The sequence below is a fragment of the Natator depressus genome, chromosome 14 (assembly GCF_965152275.1).
Source record: "Natator depressus isolate rNatDep1 chromosome 14, rNatDep2.hap1, whole genome shotgun sequence".
Classification (NCBI taxonomy): domain Eukaryota; kingdom Metazoa; phylum Chordata; order Testudines; family Cheloniidae; genus Natator; species Natator depressus.
The window spans coordinates 6,235,644-6,256,536 of NC_134247.1; the positions used below are offsets into that span (position 1 = coordinate 6,235,644).

Here is a 20,893-nt window from a genome sequence, read left to right on the forward strand (position 1 = left end):
ACACACTTATCAGCACAATAAAAATTGAGGCCTGTAACTTTGCAGCTTCTGTACTTTGGAGAAGGGAATAATTTTTCCTAAATTAGCCCCTCTTTTGAGAAAAGGATATTTTTAAAGGCGAAGCCATTGGGGTCCTCAAGGTGAATTGCTCTGCATACAATAGGTGTTAGAGAAAGTACAGGCCTGCAGCTGTGAAACAAGTCAGTGAACTTGACAGATGGCTTGGGCTGGTTGATATGGATGTGGAAGCATGCTTTGAAGTGAACAGTTAACTAAATATGGATCTGCCTTTTTAGCCAGAGTTTTATTCTGTAGTTAAAAAACATCTTCAGTCTCCACCATCCAAATGAGGCTCTGGGTCAGATCTTCAGCTCATACAAAGCCGCACAGGGCTGTTAATTGAGCGGTGCCCATTTATTCCCACTGAGATTCTGCCTGCCTCGTTTACAGATGTTATATAAACCATGCAGCAAGTGTACAGTGCTTTACATGGGGTAACACAAACAGTAAAACTTTGAACTTGGAAGTAATTGTTTGGTGGGAGTGCTGCAGCACAAGTGTGAATGGGGGTGACGTGTGCATCCGAGCAAGGCTAGTCATGACGCAGAATCCGACTCCTCTCACACTCAAGCCCTTTGCGTGCCTCTCCCTTAGTCTGAAGAGAACAGGGTAGGAATGAGGGCTAAAGCCTCACAAATCCCCTGAGAGGTATTAGCCCTGTGGAGGTTAATGAGGCAAAGAAAGGGTAAGTGACTTGGCCAAGGTCACAGGGTGAGTTAGTGGCAAAGCAGTGACTGGAGCTCAAGTTCCTGTCTCCATTCCTGTGCACTTTCCTCTGAAGGGAAGGGAATAACTGAGAAACACCATCATCTAGTGCACAGAAAAAAAGGTCAGTTTATATATAGTGCATCTGTTTTCTTTCTATCTTTAATTATAAAATCTAAGCCATTATAGGGTCATTTATTACGTTTGCCTCATCAGAGAAGAAGCCTGTACGAAGTTGAGCCTTCAGTCATAGGTGGGTGACTTCAAACACACGGCAGTTTAGTCAGTAGAGTAACTAGAAATGAGTCCGCGTCCACAAGAAGATACTTATGCTCTGTTTGCTTACAATATATCACTATCACGAGTCAAACCTGCTGCTTATTGGAGTCTGAACCAGCATCATATAGGTAGAAAATGTCCTGTTTGTTTCATGGGAACAATTTATTAGCGCCCACTTGTTCATTTGCAACAGTTATAGGTATGTAGCAGCCTGCAGATTTAACTGGCTTTTCTTACCACTCTGGCTTTTCTTACCACTCTGTGGATTGAAACATAAAGAAAAGGTGCTGAAACCGCTTATAAAATTCATCCTTTTCCCTAAGTGTTTAAGATAATTTGCTGCATAAATCATCCCAGAACCATCCACCCCTCGTGTTGACTCTGCTGTGTACTATTCTGTTGGCTCTGTTATATAACAATATATTTTATCAGCTTGTGCTTTTAGGTAGGGTTCAGTGACTCTTAACTGTTTAGTGCATTACAATTGTACAGCGCTGCATACCTCTACAGCTTGGTGAGAATACTTCCTGCGTAGTCAATACTTCATTATCTTTAAAGGTAGAAAGACATTTAGGCCCAGATTTTTAAGAGCGCTTAGGGGTTTCAGCACTGCAGCGCCTAACTAATTTAGGAGCCCATCAGTGGTTTTAAGTTCCTCTGTGCCTAAGTCCCTTCTGAAAATAAGATTAGGCTCCTAAATTAGTTAGGCGTTGCAATGCTGAGTACTGCAACACCTAAATACCTTTTAAAAATCTGGGCTTTCAGTTCTACCTTGTGGGAGCTCTACAATTTAGACAGTTGGGGCACTTCCCCCCAACTCAGAAAAAGGAGAAGATAAAATGATGTTTTAAATCTCTTAATATAAGAGATTACCTTTTCCGGGTGGTGGGTTCATTCAGGTCAACACCAGAGCACCAGACTGTGTAGTGAAGATGGGCATATTCTAATAGTGGGCTCCAGGGCCCCAATCCCGCCGGGTTCTGAAAGAATCCAGAGAGTTGCTTTGTGCATTCCACTTCCACTGGAATCATAGAAGATCAGGGTTGGAAGGGACCTCAGGAGGTCATCTAGTCCAACCCCTTGCTCAAAGCAGGACCAATCCCCAACTAAATCATCCCAGCCAGGGCTTTCTCAAGCCTGACCTTAAAAACCCTCAAAGGAAGGAGATTCCACCACCTCCCTAGGTAACGCATTCCAGTGCTTCACCACCCTCCTAGTGAAAAAGTTTTTCCTAATATCCAACCTAAACCTCCCCACTGCAACTTGAGACCATTACTCCTTGTTCTGTCATCTGCTACCACTGAGAACAGTCTTTCAGGTAGTTGAAACCAGCTGTCAAATCCCCCCTCATTCTTCTCTTCTGCAGACTAAACAATCCCAGTTCCCTCAGCCTCGCCTCATGAGTCATGTGTTCCAGTCCCCTAATCATTTTTGTTGCCCTCCGCTGGATGCTTTCCAATTTTTCCACATCCTTCTTGAAGTGTGGGGCCCAAAACTGGACACAATACTCCAGATGAGGCCTCACCAATGTCGAATAGAGGGGAATAATCACATCCCTCGATCTGCTGGCAATGCCCCTACTTATACAGCCCAAAATGCCATTGGCCTTCTTGGCAACAGGGGCACACTGCTGACTCATATCCAGCTTCTTGTTCACTGTAACCCCTAGGTCCTTTTCTGCTGCCTAGCCATTCGGTCCCTAGTCTGTAGCGGTGCATGGGGTTCTTCCGTCCTAAGTGCAAGACTCTGCACTTGTCCTTGTTGAACCTCATCAGATTTCTTTTGGCCCAATCCTCTAATTTGTCTAGGGCCCTCTGTATCCTATCCCTACCCTCCAGCGTATCTACCTCTCCTCCCAGTTTAGTGTCATCTGCAAACTTGCTGAGGGTGCAATCCACGCCATCCTCCAGATCATTAATGAAGATATTGAACAAAACCAGCCCCAGAACCGACCCTTGAGGCACTCCACTTGATACCGGCTGCCAACTAGACATGGAGCCATTGATCACTACCCGTTGAGCCCAACGATCTAGCCAGCTTTCTATCCACCTTATAGTCCATTCATCCAGCCCATACTTCTTTAACTTGCTGGCAAGAATACTGTGGGGGACCATGTCAAAAGCTTTGCTAAAGTCAAGGAACAACACGTCCACTGCTTTCCCCTCTTCCACAGAGCCAGTTATCTCGTCATAGAAGGCAATTAGATTAGTCAGGCATGACTTTCCCTTGATGAATGCATGCTGACTGTTCCTGATCACTTTCCTCTCCTCTAAGTGCTTCAGAATTGATTCCTTGAGGACCTGCTCCATGATTTTTCCAGGGACTGAGGTGAGGCTGACTGGCCTGTAGTTCCCAGGATCCTCCTCCTTCCCTTTTTTAAAGATGGGCACTACATTAGCCTTTTTCCAGTCGTCCGGGACTTCCACCGATCGCCATGAGCTTTCAAAGATATGGCCAATGGCTCTGCAATCACATCTGCCAACTCCTTTAGCACTCTCGGATGCAGCGCATCTGGCCCCATGGACTTGTGTTCGTCCAGCTTTTCTAAATAGTCCCAAACCACTTCTTTCTCCACCGAGGGCTGGTCACCTCCTCCCCATGCTGTGCTGCCCATTGCAGTAGTCTGGGAGCTGACCTTGCTCGTGAAGACAGAGGCAAAAAAAGCATTGAGTACATTAACTATTTCCACATCCTCTGTCACTAGGTTGCCTCCCTCATTCGGTAAGAGGCCCACACTTTCCTTGACTTTCTTCTTGTTGCTAACATACCCAAAGAAACCCTTCTTATTACTCTTAACATCTCTTGTTAGTTGCAACTCCAAGTGTGATTTGGCCTTCCTGATTTCACTCCTGCATGCCTGAGCAATATTTTTATACTCCTCCCTGGTCATTTGTCCAATCTTCCACTTCTTGTAAGCTTATTTTTTGTGTTTAAGATCACTGGATGTATTGGGCTGAGCTACAGTATTGTTAGGGTCAGACAAAAGATTTTTATTCTGCCATATTAAAGGCAATGGGCCTGAGTCTCTGGCCAACTTCATTCCCTTTGCACCTGCCTTGTGGTGCAAAAGCAATGCAATTTGGCCCCAATGTTCCTGCTAATAGGTGCAAAGCTGGCATAGGTGGCTCTGTGAAGGAAGAGTGGCTAGAGCTCTGCTTGACTGAATAAAGCCCCTTGGGGACCATTGCTAGATGGTGAGAGTTAGAACAGCCCCCAGGCTGTTCTAACATGCACTCAGGCTGAAGCTGGAGGAAGAGAATTGGGGAATCACAACCTGCTGCCTGATGGCACCCCCAACATGCACACTTTGCGCGGCTCAGTGGACACTAGCACGACAGAGAACCTGCCCCCAATATGTCAATGTTCTGTGCTTCCTGCCCATCAAGCAAAAAGTTTAGACATATTTACCCAAAATGTATTTATGTTTAGCTACATTTTATCTTATGGCTTTCATTCTATTTCTGTACTCTGCCAATTAGTCTGATTTTGTTGAAACCAGAGGTACATTGTAAGTTTCCAAATGTATCCTGTCGCAATGCTTTCCAAAAACACACTTCTCAGTTTGGAAGTAAACAAGGCATTTTACCCCTGTAAAGGAGTTTGCTCGGTGCCTCCTAGTGGTCAGATGTGGTGTAGCGGCTGTCTCCCCATAATCACCACCAGCCCCTCCTCAGCTGGGCTTCATTCAATTAAGCTTGGCTTTCTCTCTGTCTCTCTCAGGTGTTGCCAGGTATGCTATTTGGCCTCTCAGGCCCACATTAACCACTTCAAGGCCTGTGTGGGATACACCCTAGTTGCCAGGCCTGAAGACTCAACCTGTGCTGTGAAATTCAAGCTGTGCTCTTTCTAGCTAATCTGCAGAAAAGGACCTGGGCATTACAGTGGACGAGAAGCTGGATATGAGTCAGCAGTGTGCCCTTGTTGCCAAGAAGGCCAAAGGCATATTGGGCTGTTTTAGTAGGAGCATTGCCAGCAGATCAAGCAAAGTGATTATTCCCCTCTATTCAGCACCGGTGAGGCCACACCTGGAGTGCTGCGTCCAGTTTTGGTCCCCCCACTACGGAAGGGATGTGGACAAATTGGAGAGAGTCCAGCAGAAGAGAACAAAAATGATTAGGGGGCTGGGGCACATGACTTACAAGGAGAAACTGTGGGAACTGGGGTTATTTAATCTGTGGAAGAGAAGAGTGAGGGGGGATTTGATAGCAGCCTTCAACTACCTGAAGGGGGGTTCCAAAGAGGATGGATCTAGACTGTTCTCAGTGGTGGCAGATGACAGAACAAGGAGCAATGGTCTCAAGTTGTGGTGGGGGAGGTCTAGGTTGGATATTAGGAAACACTATTTCACTGAGAGGGTGGTGAAGCACTGGAATGCGTTACCTAGGGAGGTGGTGGAATCTCCATCCTTAGAGGTTTTTAAGGACTGGCTTGACAAAGCTTTAGCCCAGTGGGCCAGCTTACCTGTATTCTCTTCATTGCTTTGTTGTTCTGCTTTACTATATTTAGTAATAATGCAAGGAACCTACTGGCTTTTATCCTGTAAGATTTGGCTTTAGTAGATAGTATGAGGCTTGAGGCCTATAATCTTTGGTATAAATAAACTTAAGCAACTCATAAATTATAGGGAACTAAAAGTAGCATGCAAGAGGGGAAATTTTGTCCCGGATACTGACTTCAGCCACCCACAGAACATAGCTGACACCAGCATTCGGAAGGTTTCGGACAGAACCTCTGACCACAAAGGAGCCATGACAGAAAATTGACATGTATGCTAATAGGGTAACGTCATACATATACTAACCTATAGAAAACGGACAGCTTAAGGGAAGGAAATACAAATAAAGACCTCTATTGAATATGCATTGGACATGGCAGCGTCAGCGTAACCTACTGTAAAAGTAACATCCCACAGGCAGCAGATAGGTTGTAGAGATGTAGACCTTGGGAGGGGCCAGAATGATGGCCACCGGGGAAGATGAGGACGATGACAGTGATGAGAAAGCTAATGGTGTTAAGTATGTAAGATAATGGTTAAGTAGGTGAAGAAAGATCCAGGTGTAAGTATGGATGTCCAAATGTACTTTCTGTATTTATCTCTATCTGCCTTGTTAAATTTAAGTGTGTGTATAATCTTTGCTAAATTATTAATAAATTATATATTTGTAAATATATAGAGAGAGAGTTCCTATGCTGTGAGTGTTGCATCTGTGCACATTGGGGTTCCCAAATTATATGATGATTTTACAATAATCTTACTGGGCCTGATCTTGGGACATGAACCTGTTAATCCTCAAGTTACAATTATATATACCCAACTTTGGGTCAGGCTACTAAGCCCTGGCTGGGATGATTTAGTTGGTGTTGGTCCAGGGGATTGGACTAGATGACCTCCTGAAGTCTCTTCCAACCCTAATCTTCTATGATTCTATGACAAAGATTCCACAGGCCATGTTCTGTCATCAATGACGCCACTGCAAACCCCACTGTTGTCTTATTTTTCCCTTGGTTATACTTGCATGCAACACCAGTTGCAGTTAATCCAACCACATCCTCATTTATTTCAGTGGGTTCCTCTTTCAGGAGTGCTGTGCAGATAGTGTGGTAGGATCGTGACTTAAATCACCAAACCCATTGTTGCTGTCTGAGGAAGAATAGAACCCATCTCACTTGCACCTAGCTGTGTTGGCTCTGCTATGCTAACAGGAGTGTTAAAATGGATTTTTGTCTCTATGGTGGCTTGAGCAGCTGAAAAATTGAATAACTTGAAGAAACAATGAAAAATGGCTAACTTTATGGAATAATAGCTGCAAAAAATCCTACAGAGCCAGCTCTGCTTGTCCTTAAAGGGAACAGCTGTGACTCTGAATAGACATGGGGGAATACTGTTGAATTAGTTTTCTGGGTAGAAGTGCATATTAGTACAACCTGACTTGAGCCACAGATACCATTAGCTGGTCCAGTCACGGATGTGCACCTTGGGGACTAACTGACCTCGGGGGAGACAGGAACAGACACAGGTAATTGGTTGAGTTCAACTCTCCTGCGAACCACAGTAATTGTGCTTTCTCTCCACACACAGTACCACAGAAGATATAATAAGGATCAGAGTGGGCAGGGATAGCCTCTGAAAAAGGGGGACATCCCTGGCAGGGGCACATTGGAGGAGGGAGGGGGCATGGCTGGGGCATTCCTATAGCCCAAGATATTCCTGGAGGCCACAATAACTTATTGTGGCAGTTGCCAACTAAGTGCAAGCTAGGACAATTTTCCAGACTGCTCTAACCTATGCCAGGGACAGGTACAGCCCCCAGAAGCCCTCAGTTTGGAGCAGGAGCAAAGGTGGCATAAAGGCACCTCTTCACACTCTTTTCCCCCCCACCCCCTGCAGTTTCTTTACTGAACTCAGCTCTGGCCCAGGGATGAATTCAACCCTCAGTATTCCCCTCCCCCACAACAAGGTTTTCTATTTGCATAGGGCCCAATCCTGCATGCTTCTGAGTTCTGTCAAACACCACTGAATTCAGCGGGAGCTGAGGTCACTAAGCATTCCCAAAGAAGTGCTCAGCATCTCACAGGATCAAGCTCATATTTACTTGTTGCTTTCTCAGACCAGATTTTTGGGCTTTGACCTTTGTCCATCTTTCATTTAAGCTGAAAGGTGCAGAGGCGAAGTTCTAAGAAATTTTAGACTGTAACTTTCCTGGGAGTGCTCTCCCTTGCTAAGCTTGTTTGCAATATTATGAGTATAGCTGCAGTACTGCTAGCTAGGAGAACTGGTAGTAAGGGAAGGGGAGGGAGAAAACAATTGAGAAATACGGGGGAAATGGTCACATGAACAGAGCATTTTGGCAGCATGACAGTTAAAAGGACGCTGTTCCCTTTCAGTGACTATTCTGAATAACTAGTTCATCCAGCTGGCATCAAAACCACTGTGCAGGGAAACAAGGAGAGTGTTTCACTATCTTCGCAGACTTTTCCAAGTGTCCCAGCTTCCTTTCTCCGAAGGCTTTTGTGAAGGTGAGTTTATTTCTGCCTGTCTGATTCTATGCTGTCTGAGCTCCTATCATTCTATTAGTGCTCTTCCCTCTATACAGTCTTCAGTGCTTACTGACACTGCAAATGATTTTGCTCAGGCATGTCTTGTTTGATGTACAGCTGGTTGGGACATTTTTGACCAAACGGTTTTTCATCAGAAAATGCCAATTTGTTGAAACTGGAACTTTTCATAGAGGTGTACCAGTGTTGACTTTAAAACTTTTGTTGGGAAAGGTTCCTCGGGTCCTGGATGGAATTTCTGGGCAAAACCAGAGAGAGTTGCACACCAGACCAGCCAATAGCCTGGTGGTTAGGGATTCACATGGGCCATGGGAGACCCAGGTTCCAATTCGAGCCCTGATGAATAGTTATACAAAGTAGAATAGCTTCAACAGGAAAGCTTGAGAGAGACCCACTCCAGAATAGCCACTGTCTTGGTGGTCAGGACAGTCACCTGGGATGTCAGAGAATGGCCAAGTAGGTACCTGAACCTGGGTCTCCCACCTCCCTGTGGACTGCCCTAATCACCAATCGATTGGCTATTTGGAGGTGGGTGGTCTCTCTTTTTTCATGAAAATCTTTGAAAGGTTTTGGTTTCTTCCTGAGTCAAAACAGGAAAAAAATTAAAATTCTGAAAAGTTTTGTGGGACACGACAATTGTTAACCCGACCAAGTCTAGTTTGAAGTTCTGCTGGTAGCCTGACATTAGCAGACGGCTCCTCTCAGGAGTCAGTTTTGATTCTTGAAGCTGGGTTTCCCCGATCAGCTGTATGTGCTGCAAAGTGCTGAGTCAGGCTGAGCAACACTATTGTTTGTTGGAAAATTAGACTTTCGGCTAAACAATTTTTCCACAAAAACTTCACAAACGGCTGTCTGCGAAAAAGGTCAGCTTTGTGTTAAACTCTCAAATACCCAAAATTTTTAATTTGGATATGCCACTGTGATGCCTTCTGGGAGTTGAAGTTTGAGTGCCTCATGTCCCCGTTTTCCTCTATGGAGTGGGTTCCCCAACTGGACTAACATCTCCCATGATGCACCAGGGCCAGGAACTCCCACAAAGCACCATCACAGCTCTCCACAAGGGGGGCCTATGGTGCTTTGTGAAGATGTAGCCTTAAGGAGCCTGGCCCACAGAGGAGAATGAGGCCATGAGGCACCTAAATGGCAACTCCCTTGAGGCACTGCGGTAGCATTTCCAAATGGAAATGTTCAGTTTTCAGCTGAAATGTTGCTGATGTTGATTTTTCACTGCAAACTTGAAACTTTTTTTGAGGGTGGGCAGTGCAAATTTCCAACCAGCTCTAGTGCTGAGTGTACCTCCTGAGGTATGCTGAATTCAGTGGAAGTGTAAGGTGCCCCTTACACTTAACCCCCCGCTTTTCCACCCAGGTTGGGAGATAAAACTCTGCAGATAAACTTTCGAACTCTGGGGCTTTCGAACCCACTGCATATCTGTGGCTGATAAGTACCTCCCTCCTGTCCACCAAAACCACAGCTGCTTCTGTGAGAGGTCTCCTTTAGTATGTTCCTTTTTCACCAAGAACCCAAGATGAGTGAGTTTTCAGATACCCTGTTTTCTAAGGAGGGTTTCCTCTTTCCAGGACAGTCTATGCTGGAATTCTCCAGAACAACATTCCAAGGCCACAACTGGCTAAATTGAAGCAAGTTTTTATTAAGGCTAGAGAGAGAGAGATACATATTATAAACAAACTAAGTTGTTTATAAGTCGTAGCTAGTCTGAAAATTCACAACACACAACTTAGCTAGGTTCACTTTAGCTGCCTTTTGATTTCTTTGACATCACTAGATGATCATCGGAGCAGATAGGTACCCCAAATAAAGATGTTTACAGAGCTATCCTCACTGTTTTGTGTGTATTAAAGTTATTCATTTCTATGTCCTTTGTCCTGGATAAACGAGTTTAGGGGGTTCCCTAGACCCAGATCTTGAAAGGTATTTAGGCTCCATTGGAAATGAATGGAAGTTAGGAACCTAAATACCTTTGAGGATCTGGGTCCTAGTCACTTATATGATGCAGAGGTTTATTGGAACTTACAGCCACATCATAGTAGGCTTTCAGCCCAATGTGTACATTTTCCATCTGCTCTGGGCATTTGTCCTAAAGGAAGGTGGTGGTAATTCTAAAGCATTTAACTCATGTAAAGAGATGGAAGGTGTGTTTTCCCTTTATCATCTTATCATGAATTTTACTCCATATTAATTATAACTTATTGGCACATTCCCAGTAATCTCTCTCAAGTCCTTAACAGCAAATAGCAGATCAATGCACTGACTCTCCCACACATACATCTAAAAAAAAAGGACAATCCACTAAATAGTCTTGTTTCGTGTAAGCGTTTGGCATTACAGCTGAAAATAAGATGAGCTAATGCCTGCCACCAGGAGGAAAGGGGATATGAGTTTCCCTTTATGAGACATATGGATGACAGACACATGAAATGAAATCCAGATGCTCCAAAAGACCCATCACAGATGACCTGCCCCCTCCCACACACCACACAAAGCGCTCCGTTCAGTTGCACTAATAGAAAAAAAACCTCTCACTCTCTCTCACCCCATTCCAGAAATGCTTCCTAGATGTCAGCGAGAGATCAGTGTGTGTCAACAAACCGGGGCTCTGCTATTAAAGCATATACTGGTGAAATGGAGGAAGAAAAAGCAGAGTTTACAGGCAAGTCAGAAGAGCTGGGGTTTGTTCTGAGGTTGGGGCTGGGCTTCACCGGAGAACTCGTACAACAGGCAGCAGTCACAGAGCCAGACTGCACCAGCCAAAGAGGACAGGTCAGAGGCAGAACAAAGCCCCACCTTCCCATCTGTAGCAAGCAATGAGGGGAAAGTATCCTCATGTGTGGTGCAATGGTGAAGCTACAGCTGCACACCAGGAACTTCTAGGAAGCGTTGTGCTCCCCTCAAACACTGCGGCCCAGATCCCCAACGGTACTGAGGCATCTGGCTCCCACTGGTTTCAGTGGGAGTCAGGTGCCTAAATACCTTTGACGATCTGGATCTGAAGCTCTGCATGACCTGCGACATGGTCCAGTGCCATGAAGGCAGAGTCCAGCTCTCACTCTTCAGTTGCTATTGACACTCTCAGTGCTCTTTGCATTTCATTGACCATTTGGTTGGTCTCATTACCAGGCTGTTCTCTGCTTAAAAAGAAAAAAGTCTGTGAATTTAATGCTCAAGAAAGTGTGCAAGACTGAGAGAACCCGAAATGCACTCTCTGGCAGAGATGGGGCCCCAAACCTTTGACGTCCCATCTAGGGTGACCAGATGTCCCGATTTTATATGGACAGTCCCGGTTTTGGGGGCTTTTTCTTATATAGGCTCCTATTACCTCCCCACCCTCTGTCCCGATTTTTCACACTTGCCCTCTGCTCACCCTACTCCCATCCCTCTGTGTAGGATTGGATCTGTATGTCATTTCTACTCAACAGAAGCTGAACAGAAAAAAATGGCATAGTATTATAAAAAGTTACATCCTTGGCATCATTAAATTGGCTAACTGAGGTTGTGGCTGGGAGGGTATCAGGTATAACTGTATGGGTCAACGCTTACTCATCAATTGTTCCAAAAGTGCTTAAGCAAAGTCAGAAATTGCCATTCTAAATGCTCTCACTTCTTGACAGGATGAAGGCACTTGAGCTTTGACTGCATGCTTCACAGCACAGCCAAGGGGCGGAGTTTGCATAACAAATATGCAAGTATGTAAGGTCATTCAGTTAGGAGCTGCTCTCCCAAAGTGTATACCAAAACCCTACAATGGGATAAGCTCCTTCTACAGGGCAGTATGGTTGCTGGTCAGGTGATTTGCAGATGTGCTACCAACTTCTAATTTGCTTCAATTTTTTTTCTCCTTAGGAATTGGTCCTCTCACTACTGATTCCCCTCATATTGTATCTGGATATAATTAGTGGTTGGTATATGCGATACCCAGCAACACCTTCAGCTGACTTTGGGCGTGCAGATAAGTTTAATTCTCGCAGTTATGGAATTCAGTATACACCAGTGACGCATACTACCAGGCAAATAATGCAGCATGTGGCTTCTGATTCCTTTTTGAAGAGTGCGTTCTCTCCTAACTTTATTACACTGTTGTTGTTTACATTTCCTGTATTTCAGGAGACTTTTTATTAAAAGGTGTATTTTGCTTGTACTGAATATTCGTTAGATATTAATCTCTAATGCCAGAGGATGCTAGTGCCAGTCCACCTGTGTGGTGTGAATGAATATCATGGGGAAGAGTCTCTCTTATGGCCATATGCCACTCAGTGCAGAAGAGAGGATGTGGGGGACGCTAGGGTGCCAGTTATGGCCTGGTCTGGTGCCAGTTCTGATGGCCAGTCTGCACTGCGGTATATGTTTTTTTAAGAGCAGCCTTGGGGCTGCTTTAACTTACTCCATTGGCCTCGGGATCTCTACATTCATTTTTCATTATGTTTTTTTTTCTTCTGGCTCTCTCTGCTTCTGTTTTTTAGCCGTTGCTACATATTTGTTTTTCACTCCTCTCTTGAACGAAATGCTGTCTTAACTTTCAAGTTAAAGTTCCTGACTCACGATTTTGAAGTCCACTTAACATTAGACAAAGTGACTCTGTTCTTCCCTAGTTTTGATGGTTTATTTTGCTTGTCATAAAAGTGACAGTCATCTAATGTTTTGGTAGACAATAGTTGTAAACATGCGCATTTATTTTTCTTATATATCACAGATGTACATATTGTTGGAGAGAACACTGGAGAACAAACAGAGCTGGAAAACAGTACTCTGGCATTCTATGAATTTATAGAAGTTAAATTTAATGACGCTTTCTCTTATGAGTTAGCTTCCCATTGGCATTCTGAATTCCATTTGCAAAGGGACAATATGGATCATCATTCAGGTGATTTTTCCCGTTTAACACAAATAATTGTGAATTTTAATAATTTTAATCTTTCAATTTAATCCCAAATTATAACGGTCGAAGTGAGATTAAAATGTATGTAGGTATAAAATTAGTGTTCAAACAACTATTTTCTAATATTGATTCTTGTATATGGGATATCTGTCTACTTGGAATGGATTGTTGGGTGACTCTAGGCATTCACAGAAGTAGATAACTTGGTCAAAGTTTCAGCACCCAATGGCACCCACTCAGTATACTCAGGAATAGATCTGTTTGGGACTCAGAATTCTGTTCTATGGAAAATTCTGATATTTAAAAAACAAAAAAACTTTCTCCATTGGAATGAAAAGCTGAAATTTCAAAATTTCTCACAAAACCGAATTTGGGCAGGGGGATTGTTTTGGCTCATTTGAAATGTTTTGTTTCTGTTTAAATTTTTAAAAATATTTTATTTTTTTATTTTATTTCAGAATTAGAGTTTAATTTTTTAAAATTTATAATTGAAAAGAAAATAATTGGTATTATAATTGAAAATTGGCCTTCTAACTGGTAATTGGTTTGCTCATTTGGTAATTGATGTTCTAACTAGTAACAGGTTTGCTTCTGGGTTTGGTAAATAAGTATTGTAATTGGCATAATATGAAATAAATAACATATTTAGAAACAAGAAGTTGTTTCAAAATAAAACACCAATAAGGACCTTATTGAAGCACTTTCTTCCTGAATGAAATTTCATCAAAAAATGACACATTTTCCCCCACAATGTTGACGTTGACAAATTGACGTTTTCTGGCTGAAAAACATTCCCCTGGAAAATTTTCGGCCAGGAACTGCCTCACAAACCCAGTGTTCTGTAAGCCCCGGTGGTGCAAGCATGGTGGTATGGTCCTGCCCCCGCCCTTCCACACAGCTGCGTCTCCTGAGTCCTCCTGCCTGGGGTCTGTACAGCAGAAGTCTCTGGTGCAGCAGGAGGAGGACAGAGCCCCGCCACCGGTAAGGTGGGATGGATGTGGATCATGGGGAAGGGACAGGGACAGCGCGGGGGCCCCGGACTGGGCACAAGTCACCTGGGGGATCACATGGAGAGGTCACATGTTCCCCCCCCCCGCCTTGTGTCCCTTCCCATGAGTGCAGCATACCAGCAAGAAATGATTTCTACTTGCACCACTGGTTAAGTCCTGTGGAATTCTCATGGGACAATGGGATTGCCTTAGACTATGGTCTGGCAGAGGGCTTTTCCTCTCTCCCATATCTCCTGCTTTCCTCCCCGCCCTCCGTTCAGCCCTGGCAGCCTGCACTTTAATGAACATTAGTGACGAGGCATTTTGTGGAGGAGGCAGGTGCACCTTTATCCACCAGCATTTACAGCCTCTCTTCCTCTGGCAGGGAGCAAACCCCCCAACCCTGCCATTCTGGAAGTCAGCAGGATCTCTCACATCCCTGAATGCTGTGATCTTTCCTGAACCCTTTGATGAGCTAGCACCCAGTGCTTTGGGAGCCTATGAGCACCAGTGCCCAGAATTTCCAGAGTGCTCAGCATCCGTTGTTTCCCAGAGTGACTGCTGTGTGTTGAGCTCCTCTGAAAACATGGCCTCAGACTTTGTGACCATCCAAAGCCTTGTTCCTTGGGGAAAGCGTTTTCAGAGTCTGCTAGCTCTGTGGAAACAGGTAGAATCTGTGGGGCAAACAGGCAGACTCTATTTAAAGGGATACGCCTTGCTATTGTGAGCCTTGTTTTTCTTATCCACTCCAGTGGCCTTCCTTGTAGCAATCAGTTCAAAGACCTTGCAGTTCTGTCCTCACAGAACAACACTACAACTTCTGACCTTCTAACTGAATTTTTTTTTCCTCTTTACCACTTAGATCTGGGTATTATTCTACTTTTGTTCCATCCCATTCATCCCCACCCTAAAGATATGCTATGGCTTCCTCCCTTCGTCTTTCAAGCCACTAAACACAATCTGTCTGGAATAAAGCTTTTCCTGAAAAGAGATGCACCTGGTTAATTTCTTATGCCCAGAAGAAGCCAGGCTTCCAAACTTCTGCAGCAGCCATCTCCAAAACAAAACATAAACATTCCCAGAAAATGCACTGAATGTAAGCCAATGTCTACTCTCTGGGCACTACAGCAGCATATAGCTACGGTGTCTTAGCTTATGTTGCAGTAACCCTGTAGTGTAGATGCAGCCTACAGAAAGAGAAGGTTTTTTTCAGTCACTCCACCTCCCCAGCCAAAGGTAGGTAGGTTGACAAGAGCATTCTTCCATTGACCTAGCTGCGTCTATGTCAAAGGTTAGGTCAGCATAACTATGGTGCTTAGCAGTGTGGATTTTTCATGGGCTGTAATGCCCGCAGTGTAGATATGGCCTGGGACCTGCCTGTCCTGGGTATTGGAAGAGTACAGTGCTAACTTCATGTCCTGGTCATTTTCAAATGGGTGACTCTGGCCCTCCTAACTGAACCATATATTTTCAAGTTGTTAGTGCTTTTCTGCCCATTGTAAGGGTGCTTTGGTAGTGTGTACCTACCGTACTAGCTATTGCACTAAGACTCCCCGAAATCATTGCGTAATGACCACTCAATGCCCATGATATGGAAATGACTCTCAGGCACTATTGACCTCCAGTGAAACCCACCGAAGTCGATAGGAATTTTTGCCATTAACTTCAGCAGGGTCAGGATTTCAGCCACAGACTACAGTCTAATTGGAGGACCTACAGGTGATAGGCTCCACTTCCCTAATCCTCTGTGTCATGTACCCCCCCCCCACAATACTATTTGCTTTTTAAAAAAATCTTTCCTCTAGGCAGCTGCTCTGGCTCCATATTTTATGACGACATCACTTGTGCTGTTAGTCAACAGTGGACTTCAGGATTTGTTTCCCTGCAAGCAAACATTGACGCTGCTATCATTCAAGTAAGTAGAGCCAGGAGCTTGAAAGTCAGTTCATTTTAGCCAGATTATTAGTATTGGACCTAACCAAAGAATATCTCTGACCAAATACTTTACATGTAGATGGAGCTTTTTAGAGAAATTAGATGTATTCACATCAGCGGGGCTTGATGAAATTCACTCTCAGGTTCTTAAGGAAACAACTGAAGCAGTCTCAGAACCACTAGCAATTATCTTTGAGAATTCATGGAGGGCAGGTGAGGGTCCAGAGGAATGGAGAAGGGCAAACAAAGTACATACCTTTAAAAAGTGAACAAAGAGGACCCAGGGAATTATAGACCAATCAGCCTCATTTTGATACCTGGAAAGATACTGGAACTAATTATTAAACAATCGGTGTGTAAGCACCAAGAGGATCATAGGGTCATAAGTAATAACCAGCATGGATCTATCAAGAACAAATCATGCCAAAGCAACCTCTTTCCCTTCTTTGACAGCATTACAGGCCTAGTGGATAGGGGGAAGCAGTAGATGTGATATATCTTGATTTTAGCGAGGCTTTTGACACAGTCTCACATGACATTTGCCTGACAAAACTAGGGAAATATAGCCTAGATGAAATCACTCTAAGGTGTGTAAATAACTGGTTGAAAAACTGCAGCAAGAGAGATTTAAGTTAGATAACAGGAAAAACTTTCTAACTACTGAGTACTTCTAAGCACTGGAATAGGGTTACCAAGAAAGGTTGTGAAATCTACGTCAGTGGAGGTTTTTAAGAACAGGTTAGATAAACACTTGTCAGGGATGGTCTAAATATATTTAATCCATTCTCAACACAGGGGGATGTACTAGATAACCTTCTGAGTTCCCTTCCAGCCCTATTTTTCTCTGTTTCTATCCATGCAAAAATACTGAGCACACCAAATAGGGTGTCCATAAGTCTACCATAATTTGTTCAAGTGCTGAATCGCACAAATGCTGTGAAAGGAAGGAGGGCCCAGTGGTTAAGGCACTAGTCTGGGGTGCTGGAGACCAGGTGTGATTCCCATCTCCGCCGCAAGCTTCCTGTGTAACCTTGGACAAGTCAGTTAGCCTCACTGTGACTAAGTTCCCCATCTGTAAAATGGAATTAATAGCACTTCTCTACCTCACATATATTAAAAGACTTTGAGGAGCTCAGATACTACCATGATGGGAGCCCTATAAGTACCTAAAATAAACAGATCATTTCTTAGAGCAGTATGGCGAGCTGGTGGAAAGTGCTTGCATTTGCACCCCAGCTGCAGTAGTTAAATATTCATTGTATTTATCTAGCACTCTACATTGTAAACCCAGTGTACAAGCCATTAATTCTTATAACACCCCCATGAGGATCATTATCCCCTTAGTGTTGAGGGAGACAGAGATTCGGTGGTATAGCCAGAATTAAAACCCATGACTGCCTGTTTCCTAAACCTGCGCACATTCCTCCAGACCCCACTGCCTTCCAGCAGTTACAGTCTGACTGTCGAAGTCATCATGGCTCCAGTGGTGCACAGTCAACGTTGACTCTTACTCTACCTGTTGGAAGGGTGTCACCTGCTCTCTTGCCAGTATGCAGCGCATGAGGGCATGAATCTGCCTCAGCTCAACAAAGGCACGCAACAGAGCAAGCCACCCTCCACTGCATTCCTGCACGCTAGCATTTGCAGCCAAAGTACGGCACCCTGGCATCTTCTCCAAATCTAGTGTAGCTGCACGGAGGGAGGCATAACTGGACTATCTTTGTGTGCGGCACCCTGTTCATAATACCTAGCGTTTATACGGCACTTTTCATCAGGAGATCTTAAAGCATTTTACAGAGGAGGTCACTCTCGCTAGCCCCATTTTACAGATGGGGAAACTGAGAGATGAAGTGACTTCCCCAAGTTCACCAAGCAGGCTGAATCACAGTCTAATGTTCTGTCTGTCCACCAGGCCACACTGTCTCCACATTAAAGCAACTCACTGCTGGAAATAACACCCTGAACGCTGCCCTTCCGAGAAAACCATCCCGCCGCTACCACCAGTGCTCCAGCGAGTGAACGTCACTCCTCTTGTGTCAAAATGAGAGCTTAACACTTTGTGAAAAAAAAAAATGCCTGCCATACAGATACACCCTGTGCCATAAGGCTAGAGTGAAAATGTTTGCTGCTTTGGAAAACAGCGAGAAACATGGGGGTTTTCTTGCTGGTGATTGGAATGTTTTCCACGTGGCTCCTATCATCCTCTTTACAGCTGCAGCTTCAGGGTCTGGAGTGCAGGTGTGAGCTCGGGCATCAGTGAGTGTTTGTGTAGAGAGTGAATTAGGTTGCCCTTTTCTCATCTTTCCTTAATTCCGATGGAGAAGTTTACAGTGAGAGTGCTCAAATCCAGCTCCCACAGCCAAGGATCATTGACAAAATGTCCCTAAAAATCTGGGATCTTGTCAAATTAAACTAATTGGTTACTTGTTTTGTATTTTAGGTTGCATCAAACCACTCAGTGATGGAAGAGCTGCAATCAGTCACTGCTGTACAGATGAGGATACCTCCCTTTCGTGTTGCAGAAGGCATTAACTATGACGTTTTGGTTGTCTGCACTGCAGTGGCATTCTCTCCACTCATATACTTTATGTCACTCAATGTGGCAAAAGAAAGGAGGAAGTTTAAGGAGCTGATGAAGATGATGGCGCTCCAGGATTTAGCCTTCTGGTGTGTGAAATGCCCACTTAACTATGTATGGCAGATAAATCAACTGGTGAATTAATATCTCACCGATGCAGCCATGTGTTTAAAGTAAACTGTAAGAAGCTGGGAAATTCTGCTGGGTGAGCAAGATGTGTCCTCTCCATTTGCAAAACCTGAGAACGTAAATTAAGCCCAGGTGTAATCCATGTTGCCAAAGGAAGCTGCTAAATATAGGCAGTGCATCAGAATTACCAGTCAGCTGCACAATGTATGAGAGTCAATGGAAGTAGCCAAAGCAAATTGAGAGCCTTTAGTTTGTCGTGACATAGTTGAATGGCTGCTTGTTTTTCTCTGCTTTATGTGAAAGGTGTAGATCTTGCATTGTAATCGGTGGAGGCAAAGCAGTCCTTCCACAGATCATAATGCAGAATTGAGCCTTAAATACAAGGACAGGGGGCCAAACTGTCTTTCAGAGGAATTCCATTAGAATGGGTCCAAAAAGAAAATTCAGGGACTCTTTCCTCCTCTTCCCCCCACCCCAACCCCCTGCACATTTTCCCTACATTCAAATGTTCAGGATTCAAAACATTTCAACGTGTTCTAACTTGGTCATTGAAGCCAATGTGTGTCCATTATAGTCAGTAATAGTGCAGACTGATTTCGTTTTGCTACTGAATGGTATTTGCGGTACCGCTCTGTGACGGGGTGTATGGATCTTTCAGTGCCCCCTTCTGCGAGCCCCGAGGCATTACCGTTCTCTAACCCAGGAGTGTCCCATAGAGGAGACCCCACTGAGCTAGACAATGGCCTGGTAATTTCCAGCCAGGGTTCAGTGTCCGTTCAGGCAGACCCTCCCAGCTGGGAACTGTGTAATTATACACAAATTCACCATAGTATTTAGGCTCAGCACCTTATAGGGAGGATGGGTTATGCCCATAAGTAACGTCCTTATCGCAGATCCCGCAATATTAGGCTTCCACGGCAATTTTGATTTTAATTCGCTAACTTTGCACAGTCCACAATTTTGCATAATTTTGAATATGCAACAATAATATTCATATTCATAATTTTGAATATGCACTAACATTCAATGCCTGTAAAATGTAAAGGGCTAAAGTGATTGGACTCGATTTCTATAGCAATAGTGTTAAGATTTTTTGTCTTCTGAATTTCATATTGTACCGGTCACTTTTTTTTAACTAATGTAATGTAGTTGCAGCCAAATGTCTGGTTATCAGAAATAATTAGCAGGCAATGACCTAACACGTGAGTGTTTATATTGTTCCAGGACATTTTTCTTGAACACATAGGACTACTCTGGCTTTTCCAAATTACGTTATTACTTTTCCGTGGTTTTCCAAGTCTTGTCCACAACTCAACTGCAATTATTTGAAGACCATCCTGCAATTTAAATAGGGCCTTACCCATAAAAGAGTGAGCAATACAGGTACACACAGTGACCCCAGATCAGGACAGGAGTTCTGAGGAAATATAGTGTATAGCTGCTCCTTGTGTAATTTGGAGCTTTCTACTTGAAAAACAGCCTGGGAAGGAATACCTAAAGACTTCTGCCAAGTTGGTGTCAAACCCTGCTCTAAATCCCAACATGAAGATGGTGATTTGTGCTCAAGTCTGAGCCTCCAGCAAATTTTCTCTCTTGCCCCTCTGTCCTTGGCCCTTCCATGAGTGCCTTGTTATATTTTTATAGCCATTTGTTTAGGAAGCATGAGCAATTTTATCAATCTTTACTGTACAAAACCCAGAAATGCAAGAGTAGCCATTAGGAAAATGAACTTCACGCTTTTTGCTTAGAGAAACATTGTGCAAAAATTTTTAAATTGCTGTCTAAAATAAATGCATGTTTACGGGAAAGCATCCAGTTTTAAAAGAAATTAAGGTAAATCTGAAATCTGTTGACTTCAATGGAGCCAGTTTTTTACCCTGTAAATTCTGGGAGAAATGTGGAAACTTCTTGGTCTGGAAGAATAGCCTCAGTCAGAATGAACATTTTTCCCAGGATGTCTTCCCTGTTTTAAAATCTTCCTATCATTATCCCAGATAAAATTCTGGTCAGTAAACAGAGGAAGATGGAAGCTGATAGATGCACAGTGATTCACGTCCGTTCAAGATGTGTATTTTACATTCTCCCCATCTGACGGGCAAACTAGAGATCATATATTGCCCATATTCTTGGGGCTTTAAGTCTGCACTGTCTCCTATCACATTTAAAAAATCAGTTCTTTGTGTTTATGAGTTGTCCATCTGAGCTTGGTATATGGCCATGGCAATAGCCTAGGACTTGGGAAACATGGGTTAGATTCTCTACTCTGCC

General features: G+C 43.9%; 1 protein-coding gene across 1 annotated transcript in view; it reads left to right on the forward strand.

Annotated features, from left to right (window-relative positions):
* The first annotated feature begins 7,933 nt into the window (after positions 1-7,933).
* The window catches only part of LOC141998288 (ABC-type organic anion transporter ABCA8-like), a 58,787-nt gene continuing 45,827 nt past the window's right edge, over positions 7,934-20,893 (forward strand). Inside the window, exons 1-6 of the mRNA XM_074971021.1 lie at positions 7,934-8,061; positions 10,665-10,771; positions 11,962-12,166; positions 12,809-12,979; positions 15,789-15,898; positions 18,359-18,585. Of these exons, the coding sequence (XP_074827122.1) occupies positions 10,667-10,771; positions 11,962-12,166; positions 12,809-12,979; positions 15,789-15,898; positions 18,359-18,585 (818 nt within the window). The 5' untranslated portion in view covers positions 7,934-8,061; positions 10,665-10,666. The remainder of the gene's footprint in view (positions 8,062-10,664; positions 10,772-11,961; positions 12,167-12,808; positions 12,980-15,788; positions 15,899-18,358; positions 18,586-20,893) is intronic.